This window comes from Agelaius tricolor, unplaced genomic scaffold (assembly GCF_023055355.1).
Source record: "Agelaius tricolor isolate 1412-34295 unplaced genomic scaffold, bAgeTri1.0.p SCAF_10, whole genome shotgun sequence".
In the NCBI taxonomy this organism is placed as follows: Eukaryota; Metazoa; Chordata; class Aves; order Passeriformes; family Icteridae; genus Agelaius; species Agelaius tricolor.
In genome coordinates, this window is record NW_027269270.1 from 11,874,574 (window position 1) to 11,886,637 (window position 12,064).

Sequence of the window (12,064 nt, forward strand, 5' to 3'; positions counted from 1 at the left end):
GCTAGGGGGCGCGAGCCTGGCGCGGGGCCAGCAGCCGGGCCCGCCCCGGTCTCGCGCACCGGTGCCCTCGTGCGAGGGGCCCGTGGCAGCTCGGACGGTGCGGCCGCCGTTCCGGGCTGGGCCCGTTCCGCGCTCTGGCACCCCCGCGCAGTGAGTGCCCGCCGGCACAGGGAAGCCGCTGGCACCGGGGGGCTCGGACGTGGCCCAGGGAGAGCAGCCCAGCCCGGGGATGCGGTATACACACAGCGGGCAGGGTTCCTCCGCTGGCACTAGGGCGGTGGTGTCGACACTACAGCTCCGGGGAAGAAACGGCACCTCTCTGGGGCTGGGGCGAGGCGGGGAGAGTGGCCGGGGAGGAACCTCGGGGCGGGAATAGAAGAGAAGGGAATATTAATGAAATAGGGTGAACTCCGAGTTCCCGGGGGACACACCGGCTGGCCGCACTGCCAGCGGCTCCCGAGGCAGCAGCCCGGTGTGCCGCGCCCGGGCGGAGCAGCCGGGAAGGGCCGAGAGGCGGGGCCGGGCGCTGCCGACGGGTCGAGCGCGCGGAGCTTCGATTGGCGATGCCTGGGCGGGAGCGGCGCGGTCGGCGGGCGGTTGGTTGGGGCTGGCGGCGCCGCCGGGCCGGGCCGGGCGGTGAAGGAAGAGCGGCGGTGCCGCCCCAGCACCGGCAGCAGCCGCGGGCAGCAGGTGAGCACCGCCCGCCGGGGGCCGCTGGCACCGCTCTGCGGCACCTTTGCTCCGCCCGCATTCTCCGGGTTGCCCGGGCCGGCCCCTGGTAGCGGCCAGCGGCGGCTCTCCGGGGGTCGTTGCCCACCGCGTCCGCGCCCTCCCGTCGCAGGTGATCTCCGGGTCTGCCGTGCCAGGCGGGGGAAGGTGGCGTTGTCCCCTTCACGGAGGGGAGAGCGGAGCAGCTGTCTCTTGCGCCGAGGTTGGAGGTGAAGCGTGTCAGTCACGCAGTTATGTCCGAATTGCGTGTGGTTTTGCACCGGGGTGTGTTATCCGGGTGCCCGGGAGTGTGTGTGTGTGTGTAGGAAGGAGGGGCCGTGTCCCTCTGGCACTGAGCCGCTGTGGGCAGGTCTGTGGGTCGCGGGGTGTCCCGGCCCTGCTCTGCCGGAACAGCAGCGCGCGTGGGGAGGGAGCCTGGCGGCCACCCTCGCACGCCGTGTTTGATCGGTGGTGAGTTGGTGATTGCTGAAGCTGCAGCTTCGAGGGGGCTTAGATACATTCCCCGTGACTGTTGGTGAGGATCCTATGAGGAATGTACTCTGGTTTTCTGCTTGTTGACCGATATGTGCACCTTGCTTTCCCCTTTCCCATATTATACAAAGGAGTGACTATTTCTTGGTTCTTGTGGTGGGAGTGGGAGTATTTTCCCTTTAGTGGGACAGCTAAAGCATAGAAAGGCTGATAGATTCCACAGCTAGTGTGTTGTACAGCACAGAAAATCTAGGTGTTTCTGGGGCTAATGTTAGGCATAATGCTATTCTTCTTAATAGTTTTAATTGGACCAATATTGCTGTGACAGAAGCAGTTATGGTTTTTTTCCTCCTTGAAACGCAAGTTTTTCTATTAGCACACACACACATATGTATATATATACACACACATATATATATACATAGATATATTTAATGCACATTCAGAGACTTGCTTGTAACTCTTATCTTGTCAGGCTATAGTCAGTTGCTGAAATATGAACATAGTTTCCTACAAAACTGACTTCATAGTGGGATTTTCAATGTGGTGGTGTGTGTGAAGGTACACCCTTGTTGTATGTTCAGCATTTAAAAAGCAAACTATTAGTTCCCTTAAGACTGAAGAAAGAATTCCAAATTTACCTGAAGAGTGTGTTTCAAGGAAAATGTTCCATGAACACTGCTGTACATTCAAATCACCTGTTTGAATAATACTGGTGAAATGAACAACAAAACAACATACCCTGATTTACAGTGTAGAGGGATGTGGAAGACTGACACTCAGCCTTACATAAAGAATCTGAACAAAGTTTCTTTTGAAACTTAGTAAATGATGTCTCTCTGCTCTCTTGTAAATGATGCCTCTCTGCTTTCTTCCTGAGGACATGTGAATAGCAAAAGAAACTCTGAGCTGAAGTACAGAATAACAAGCAGAAGTCCACTGAGCAGTCATGTGAATGACTTGCAGATACATCTTTTTGGCATTCTTTGTAGGAGAAGTCAAACTTTGCCACATGAGCTGCTGATCATGTTGATTTTCTCTGGACTGCACAAATTTCTTTCAGTGTGGCTTCTTGGAACTTGGAAGAAAATATTCTAGTGAGCAATACATGCCTGTAAGTTCTAGGGAACAACTGTGGGAACTGGAGATTGTTATGTCGTGAAGAAGTGGGTATCAGCTGCTAGGCAGGTAGTAGTTTCATAAGGGGTTTTGATCCTTGCCACAGGTTAAAATCAGGCATCTCTCATAGGCTCCATCAGCTCAGCTGCCTGTGTTCCTACTCTCAAACATTTCACTAAATCTTTCTTAAACAAAGATGAAGTTAGTAAGCACCTTAGCCTAGCAGGCTAGAAATGCAGGCTGAGTGAGGTGTTGTGAAAGAAATGGGGTGTCTGATCAGCTTAAAGAATGTGGGTTGGGGAAAAGTATGACTCTTGGCTGTATGGCAGCTTTGGTACACAGAAAATAGGGTTTACAAGCATGGCTTCTTCTAATACAGAAAGTGGTTTGGGGTTTTTGCTTTTTTTTCCTAAATGGAGCTGCTCCTGAAAATGAGGATGTTTGAAGGTGTTAGATTTGACAACAAGTAAACCACAGTTTGAGTTGCTTCCCTGGTAACCTGCACAAGCGCCTGTATTGTAATGCAGAGGGGAGGGAAACAGTTTCCCACCAAAATTAATCTTTCAGTCCTGTTTTTGTTTGTAGTTCATTCTGCTTCTCACTCTGAAGTTAACCTGGCCAAACAACAAGTCTGCCTTGTACTTGCTCAGGCATGCCTGTTTTCAGTTTTGTTACAAGGGCTGCAGAGGTCACAACATTAGGAGAAAAGCTGTCAAAGTTAAAACTTCTTTGTGGTATGCCTGCGGAGTCTCCATTTGAAAACTTCAAGTTCTCATAAACCTCTGCTGCAGTGTGTCATCAGTGTAGCGGTTGTTTATTTTGTTGCTCTGGATGTTTAAGTAGGCACTCTGAATTACACTCTGCAGAGGTGCTGCTCTCTGTCAGTGCCTGGGCAGTGGGCATGGGCCTCTCTGGCATTTTTGATCTGTGCTAATAGTAGGTGCCTGTGGTCAGTTGGGTGAATGTCTGTCCTCTAGGATCCAATGAGACATCTCCTGTTCAGAAGGCTGAGGAGGTTCTGTTTCACCACCCCTTGTGTAATGTGTGTTGCTGACCTCTTTCCAGGGCACCTGAAATGGCTGCAGATGAGAAACGCTCTCCGACACTGGACTCTAGCAGTGACCTACCTCGTTCTCCCAGCAGCCCATCTCATCTCACTCACTTCAAACCCCTGACTCCTGACCAGGACGAGCCTCCTTTTAAATCAGCTTACAGTTCTTTTGTAAATCTCTTCCGTTTCAGCAAAGGTGGGTGCTGGGGGAATGTGTGGGCATGCCTTGTGCGTGCTGTTTGCTGCTTGTAAAAACACCTCTGAACATAAGAGCATAATGTGACAGGGCTGATGTCAGCTCTTTTGTGAGGGGTGTTGCATCTGGCTTTTGGATGGTGTAGGAGAGCTTTATTATGAAAGATAGCCAGTGTCTTGCAGCTGGAAATCTGTAGCTGCCCATGAAAGTCTAAGACAAGCCAGTTAGCAGGTACTCTTGTATAGATTCTTAGCTTGACATCAGAATTTCCTTTGCCTGTATGATTTTTTTTTCTGGGCTGAAAGTAGAAGTAACCCTCTGCCAGCCTGCATGAACAAAATGTGCGCTTGTCCTTCCAGTGCAAGTTCTTACTTCAGACTTCATCCACCTCTCACCTTCCTGTGCATCTCGTACCTGCAGCTGGGTGACAGCTGACCTGCAGTAAAGCAGGAAGTCTTAATTTGCATGGCTTAGGTGTTCCCCATCAAGAAGTCTGAAGCGTTGTGAAAGTTTTGTATGTTAAAAGTATTACATGATTTTGGCCTTTGTACTGCATGTGTCATTAAAAATGTTCTCAGTGAGCAAACTCTAAAAGAACTGTGTGAGTTCCTTTTTGTTTCAAAGAAAGATCCTGCTAAGAATGGTGAATGAATGCACCTGGATTTTGTGCAAAGTCTGTGTATCCCTTTACTAGAGATGGCACACTGGTCAGCTGCTTTTGTTTAGTCTGTTCATTATCCAGCTCTGTTAAGCATACTTCAGCAATGTTTGAGCTGGGGGAAAAGAGCCAAATAGCTTTTTGTGTAACCAATCTGTTCAGACTCTTCTTATGCAGAATGAAAAATAATTACTTGGTATGACTGCTATTAGTTTGCATACTAGAGTAGCACCTGTCATTGCTAATTTATTGAAAGTAGCATAAAATGTGGTCAATATTGACTTCACTTGTTTTGGTCTGACAAAAGTAGCTGGAGTCAGCAATGTCTTTTGTTAAGTGGATGGGAAAACAACCTTGAGACAACACATGAAATGTGGATCTTACTGGAATCAATGAGAACCTGTCTATACTTGATCTGCTGATGGAAAATAAAAGCTGTGGTAATTTTACTGTGACCTCAGTACTGGCTTGTAAAATAATGGAAAATCTCTTTTCAAGGCAGAAGCTGATAGTCAAGTGTAGCTATTCTATTTTGCAAGAATAATTCACATTTGGATTCATGAATAATCTGCCAGGGTTTTTTTGACACTTTTCACATTAGAGAGTTTCTGAAATAGCTTGAGCCTTGAAGACAGCCTACTGTCCTGTTTCTGTGATGTGTATAGTACTTTTAAAACTAAAAATTCATTTGTTTTGTTATATCATGATCCAAAAGAGCTGTTTGTGAGAGTTTTTTAACTTTAGCTTTGTGTGTACTACTGGTTTTCTTTATCATGTCTGAACAGGTGGTTTCTTGCTTTTTGTCAACTCTAGATGATGGCAGGCTTTCATCCCCAGCAGAGAGAGCAGAGGCAGGACAGAGTGATCCACAAGCATTGAGTGGTGGCTGGTCCAGTCCTCAGCATCCCACCAGGGCTCAGTCTCTGAGATCACCAATCCCTTACAAAAAACAACTGAGTGGTGAGCTGCAAAGAAGATCTTCTGCAACTCTGGGTAATTTCAGCTCTTTGTTCTATAAGGCAATTTTGCACTAGCCAGGATGCTTCAGGGGGAGGTGGAAGGATGTGAGCAAAGGCTCACTGAGTGTCTAGATTCATAGCAGAATTTAGTATCAGGCTACACTGCTTCTGTTAGTGAGGTTGCACTTTAACCTAATAACCCTCCACCCTTCTTGGTGTTCCAGCAAGGCAACTTCTGCTTTTTTAATTGGAAAACAGTCTGGAACAGAAGAGGCTGCCAAACACATCCAGTGTTTTAAAGTCACCTGAACTTCGATCCTGACCATTTCTGCTTTGTCTCGGGAGACTACAGTTTCTTAACATCCACATGCTACCTGTAACTTTAGTGCTTAGTCTGGATGGATTTGGTGTTTGGGTCTTCAAGGGAGTTGTAAATGAAGGTTTTTGCTTGTAGTTGTTTTGAGGAGAATTGAATAGGAAGTTGTGCTTAAGATTTTTTTTTCAATTCTGTCTACATTATTGCCAGATTTTGCATGGATTGATTGTAATTTCAAAGGTGCAACTGTGTAATGGCTTTATGAAGATGTGAAAGAGTGAGGAAGTAGATTAGAGGGGTCCCTCTTGAGATCTGACTGGTTGCTCTTGGCTGTTGCTGATAGCCTTGAGGAAACTGCTAAACTGGATAACAATCTTGTGCAAGGCAGTATTTCCAAGAGTGTAGTACTTAGTGCAAACAAATCAGATCCTAAATGTTGTTAATGTGTATGGGATTTTCAGAAAGACCTGTCGTTTTGGTAGCCAGGCAAAAGTCTAGTACAGAGAACTAGCATTTTTACCTAAGTCATTTGCATGCTTGGTTAAACATGTTCGTCATCTTCCTCCTTGCCCTCTAGTAGTATTTGATCTTTTTAGTTATACTTCATCCAACGAACCAATTAAGGGGGTTAATTAATTAATTAATGTGGGGTTTTTGTTTTGTTTGCTTGGGCTCTTTCTTAAAGAATTTTCTCAAATGTCTCAAGAACAACCATGTGCTCTTGGTTGATAAGCCAATTTACTTTTACTTGGTACCTCCTGTAAATCACTTGGAAATTGCCTCGGGATTAGGTGTTAGAAACCTTCAGGTGAAGTGTGTTGTTTGATACTCAGAAGGCAGAAGTAATCTTGCTGTTTGACTTCCTTTGGGATTGGGCAGCCAGGGAATAAGTTTAAGGTGTGTGGGAGGAACTGTTTCTGTAGTATTCCAGCTCTTTTTCAGGACCTCCATTCAGATCTCTGGGCTTGGACAAAAATATGTTTAGAAAAATGTGATAATGAATTAGCATGTAAAGAAGTAAAGTTAAGACAAGCAGGAATTGCTCGCTTTTTTGAAGAGATTTCTGTGGTACCTTGTGCTGAGCAGCCTGACTTGCTATTGGGTATTTTCTCCTGAACAGCCTTGATGCTGTAACAAACATGAGCTCTGTGTGACACATGTAAAAGTGTATTGGATTAGTGAGAAGGTCTGGGGGAGTGTTTTAGGCCATCTCACTTTATTTGAAGAGAGGGAAAAATACTTGCAGTTTCCTTCTCTAAAAGTCAGGCATTGGGTTTTTTGAAGCAAACTTTAGAAAATTCTTTTTCTTTCCTTTTTTGACCTTAAGTGGTGCTGAATAATTAGGTCTTTGAGTAGCAGAGAATTTTATTTCTGCTATTGCAGCTGATGCTGGCCTGCACAAATAATCTTAGAAATTATTATCATATCTAAATGGTGAAAAGCAGGAAAATAAGTGATGGGATTTACTTAAACATCCAGATTGGTAAATTGGGTCACCCGCTAACTTCAGTGACAGAGAGGTGTTTAATTAAGTTTTCTTGTAGCCCTGTGTCCACAGGCCTGTGAATGTCTCTCTAGGCTTTGCCATTACTTAGATACTTAATAACATGGGCAGGTGTAGGCAGGAAAATATATAAGCACTTCACAAAGGTCTCCCTAGCCTACTTGATCTTAAATAATTTTTTAAGTTAAGCAAACTGAAAGGAATAAATAAATAAAAGGTTGCTTCTAGTGCTTCTAAATAGTGATGACATGAAATTGCTCCTGAAGATGCTGACCCTCACCCCTCATATGTCCATTAGCTTGTGGTGTCTGTGCAGCACATCTCAATGCTTGGGGACCATGCTGTCTGACAGCTGCAAGTGCAGAACAGCATGGAGGGATGGTGGCTTTTGGAGGACACTGTCTGGCAGCAGTTGTGTAGGGTTTGGGTTCTGTGCTTCCCTTCAGGACTGCTTACCCAAAAATGCTCCTTACTGACTTTTGTGAAAATAGGAGGAGCATTGGGTGCCTGGCTTATGTCAGAGATGCTCTGAGGGTTGTGTGGCTGAAGAACCAGTGCTGAGACTCTTCAATGGCTCCTGTGGCCTCTCTTGGGTAGTCTGTTGCATCATTGTGTGCTGGTTGTGTTGGATTGCGTGTGCTGTGCTGTCAGATCAGGGCTTTCAAGGTGCTGGATTGAACCAAAATAGTCCAACATGAGACTGTTGTCACTGAGATAATGTCACAGCTTGTAAATCCTGTTTAAGGAGAACTGGAAATGCTGACTGCTGCAGAGGGAGCATGGGTAGTAAAAGCACTTCTAGCTTGTCACCATGTCAGGCAGGATAATGCTGTTAATGCTAGACAATTGTAGCGGACTGGCAGTGATAGGGAGTGGCAAAGGAGCTTAGCAGGAGCAGAGGAATGGCCAATGATCATATAGGGGAAGAAGGCCTCAGGAAGGTGGTACTTACTGGAAACCATTGTGGAGCGTGAAGTACTACCACAGCATCTTTTCTAATCAAAAAGATTTTGGAACATGAAAATGCATGCTATAAAATGAAGTTAAGGGCAGTTTTCCTACTTTTCATGGCAGTACTTTTTATGGCAGTGATTTGAGGAAGATGTGATATTTGAACTGTGAAAGTGAAATTGAATATGAAATTTTACGCTGTGGCAGCAAGTAATTAGAAAACAATTTGGGATGTTTCGTATTGGCAAAACTAGTATCTCTGGCAGGGGTGTTTTTTTATTGTTGAAACTGTGTGAATCTCTACCTTTTGTATAGTTCAGTATGGTCAGTTCTCCTGTAAACTGAAACTATAGGTTGCAACAAAGTAGTTCTTGTGGTGTTTTTGCCTTGTCATTCACTGTAAAATGAATGCTAAAATACTGTAGAATCATGAAACTCTGTGAAAACATACTTTATACTTTAGAGTTTTTTTCCTTAGGTTTTTCCAAGGATCAGCAACCGTAAATGCATATAGGAAGGATGATGTTTGCTGTTGAAATAAGTTAACTGGTTTTTTTAGCTGTAGAAGTTAAAAATTAACTTATAATAATGCAGTTTGGATCAGGGGTAAGAGTTAACCTAAGATTGAACCTGGAAATTCTTTTTGAAGGATGGTGTTTTAGACAGTGTTTCCTTTACTGCAGGAATGTTCACTTCTTACTTTCTTGCTATACAGTGTTTTTCCTCAGTAAGGGAGAAACCTCATTATTGAGAAGGAAAAGAACCAGCTGAATTTTAATCTGGGTATCAGTCAGTTTCTCTAGTATAAACAGCTTGGCCATGTGCTGCTACTGCTGATGGCATACTTTTTCTTATGTGAGTGACATCATTCTGACATTGTTTTATGCAACAGAGGAAAGGGCATTTAACTAACAAGAACCAGTGTGGAGTTACCTGTGGCATTTCCTCAGTGCTGTGTATGTTTGTTTTTGGAAGTCACTTGCCTGACAAAATTTATTGGTAGTTAGGCAGTAGATCTGATAATTCTTTGAATTGGAAGCAACATTCCTGGAAAGGAGATACTCTTGAATTCGGAGGAAGTATCAGGAAGTAAACACAGCACAGATCTTGTGATAGAAGTAAGGAGGAGCCAAAGGTTTCTTTAGTATTATCAATGTCTTCCTGAAATATGAAGGTTCCCTTAATCACCCTAAAATACTGAATTTCGTACTGCCCAAAAGTCTGTTTGATTTTTAAAAAGAAATCAAGTCCAAGTGGCCAGTTACAGAAATGGGTTTCTTTTCTTAAAAAGGAAAATGTGCATTCTTTGTTGTACATAGCAGCAGAGTGTGGGCTGATTGACTAAAAATACCTCCTAAGAAGCTGAAGAGGAGGCATGGAATCCCACAGTTTTAGTCCCGTTAAGGGAGGGCTGTGGTCTGCTGCACACAGAGCAGTAGCGTAGCCGTTACTGCACAGCAACAGTTAACGGGCTTCAGGCAGAGCTGTCAGCGTTCTGCTGACATCAGGGAGAGCTCAGGCAGTAAACAGGGAGCAGCCATGTCTGCTCTTCCTGTGCCAGGGGCAAGCTAAATAAAACACTAGTCAGATGGACAGCAACGAAGCTGGTAAGAAACTTTAAACTATTCAGAAAGTTATTAATCTAGGAAAGAGACTCTGAAAATGTTTAAGTGTTTAGGTAAATAGAGAGCTGTGATTTCAAATCTTCCTGGAGAGAAGGAGCGTATTTGTAATTTGTTCAGCAATGCTTCAAAGTAAAAGAAATTAGCTGCATTGCATTTTTATTACGGAAGTCTTTTTGCTATAGTTAATCAAGAATGACTGTACAAGTTCTCAACAACCTGCTGCTTTTGTTGGGAAAAAAACTAAACAAAAAAAACCCCAAACCCCTCAAAAATGTGAACTTCTGAATTACTGTTTTTAATAGGAACTGAGCAATGGAGTCCTGATTTTTTGCTGTAATAATTTATAAATAAGTTCAGGTCAAAGCATTTACTTGTACTACTCCTAGAATGAATGTGTATATTGTAGCGATTATTTTGCAAGTATTAGTATCCTAGAGGGCATTTAAAAAATGAGACCTCAGTGCTTCGTAACAGACTACTACAAGCTTCATCTAGTAGGTTGAAAATCACTTCTTTGAAAGATGTTTTCATTCTTGGAGAACTTAAATGGCTTCTTGTAAACACAGAGGGTGGTATTTAAAATGTCAGTCACAGCAAACTATCTGGCATCAAGGGCAACGAGCCATACACATTGTAACTTTGTAAAATGCATATATATGTGAATGCTTTTCTCTCTAATTGGGCTTTGTGTTGTGATGTGAATGTTGATGTGTCATGGAAGGAATGAATATTGCTCTCTCTTCCCTTCCAGACAATCGGAGGAAAGTAGAACCACCTCTCGGAGGTCATGATCCTCGAACTGCAGTTCAGTTAAGAAGCCTCAGCACTGTTTTAAAACGCCTCAAAGAAATCATGGAGGGGAAGAGCCAGGTACTTCTTTAGAAGGATTTGTAGGCCAAACCATCTAGAAAATTAACTCTTTACTGGGCTTTTCTGAGCTTTTTTTTTAGATACATCATGGGGATTGTTTTTTCTGGATGTTTGAAGGATGAGTGAATAAACTCAAAAAGCATTGTGTGAATGCAGGGGAAACAATTTCATTTGATGCTGACTTTTGACTTGCCAAACATCTGTCATATTGGGGGAGTGAATCATTGTGTTTACTTGGCTTCTTGTGCTTGGACCAGATGCTCTCTTTTTAGACTCCTTCCCATTTATGTGTTACCCAGTCTAGTGAAAAAAAACCTCTTAATAGTTTTCTCCCTAGAAGGCTAACCATGGACAGGTGAAACACATTAACTGTCACAAAAAATGATGAGAGTTCTTGGAGTGGTTTAAATCTGCTACTTACTGTGGTACTGATTGGTCAGCAATATTTGCTTGAAAGGTGTAACCCATTAATCAGTCTCTATTGTAGACAAGAGTCTGGTGGTTGCTACTGACTTGCTGATTTCATCTCCATCTGCTGAGTTGGACCATACCTTTAAGAAGAGGCTCTAGTTGAGGAAAGAATCCACACCTATTTATAAGTGAGGGTATAAATAGCTATGTCTGTGGGCAAGACATGAACAGGCAAAAGTGCATTTAATTAAAAACTGGTAGAGGAAGGAAACAGCTTTTGGCTTGATAGCTTTTATAGGTAGACTTTGAGAAAACTTACTTAGCTTCCAGTGCTGTTCTGCTTGTAAGAATAATCTTACTTTGATAGAAAGGGCAAGATTTTTGAGAGTGAAGCAGAAGCCTTTCATTGCAGTAAGCAGGGCATTGAGTATGCCCCTTACTAATATTTCAGTTTGTGGCAACTTCTGAAGGCCCTAGAGATTTTCAGATGTATTTGAAGCTACTGGAGGAGTGCTGAAACAGACAGGATACAGCAGTAAATGAATATGACCAGGTCTTCTGGAAACAATCTGTTAGTTGTCAGCATGCTGATTTCTGTTAAAAAGGTAATGCATCACCGCTCTTGACTGCAGCCATGTTTTGCTTGAGTCGCTTCAGGTAACAGTTTGTTCCTGCTGTGGGCTTGGCCTGTCTCTGCAGGAGACCTCTTTCCTTTTGTAGAAAGCTTGTATCAGATTCTGGAAGGTGCTTTTCTAATGAGCCTTCCTGCTAAGGCAGGCCAAACTTCTGTTCTGAACCCTCCCTCATGATAAGAACAGCCTGCAAGGAGGGCAGAGAGTTGGGAGGTGTGACCAGCAGTGACTGGGTTTCTGGACACAGTCACATGCATGTGGGGCACAGCACTGGTGTTTGGAACAGCCCTTCTCTATGTGGTAGATCCAGAGACCTGGCTTATTATGCATGTTGAAAAAGAAACTGTTATATAGCATCCCCTGCAGCTTTGCAGCAGTTCCTTGGCAAAGCTCTTCACTCCAATTTTCCCTGCTTGAAGCTCAGTGTTTATCTTAAAAAGTGATTCTAGATTCTCTAAAACACTAGACTGTCTTGAGCAGACTTCAGCTTCTTTATGTGTGGGTTTTCTTGCCTGAGGACAGCATGAAAGTATTGTGTTGTTGATCATAACTGCTTTGGTCTCAAAATTGGT

At 43.8% G+C, this 12,064-nt stretch overlaps 1 protein-coding gene across 12 annotated transcripts in view; it reads left to right on the top strand.

Moving 5' to 3' along the window:
- The first annotated feature begins 40 nt into the window (after nt 1–40).
- The window catches only part of PIKFYVE (phosphoinositide kinase, FYVE-type zinc finger containing), a 63,788-nt gene continuing 51,764 nt past the window's right edge, over nt 41–12,064 (top strand). For 4 of the 12 annotated variants that reach the window (XM_071434779.1, XM_071434780.1, XM_071434781.1 and 1 more), the window contains exons 1-4: nt 842–938; nt 3,385–3,566; nt 5,038–5,217; nt 10,331–10,449. In XM_071434779.1, coding sequence (XP_071290880.1) covers nt 3,395–3,566; nt 5,038–5,217; nt 10,331–10,449 — 471 coding nt within the window. In that variant the 5' untranslated portion in view covers nt 842–938; nt 3,385–3,394. Of the gene's footprint in view, nt 151–261; nt 691–715; nt 939–1,071; nt 1,244–1,278; nt 2,315–3,384; nt 3,567–5,037; nt 5,218–8,670; nt 9,562–10,330; nt 10,450–12,064 lie in introns of those variants that run through there. The other 8 variants (XM_071434791.1, XM_071434785.1, XM_071434782.1 and 5 more) reach the window with 8 other exon arrangements.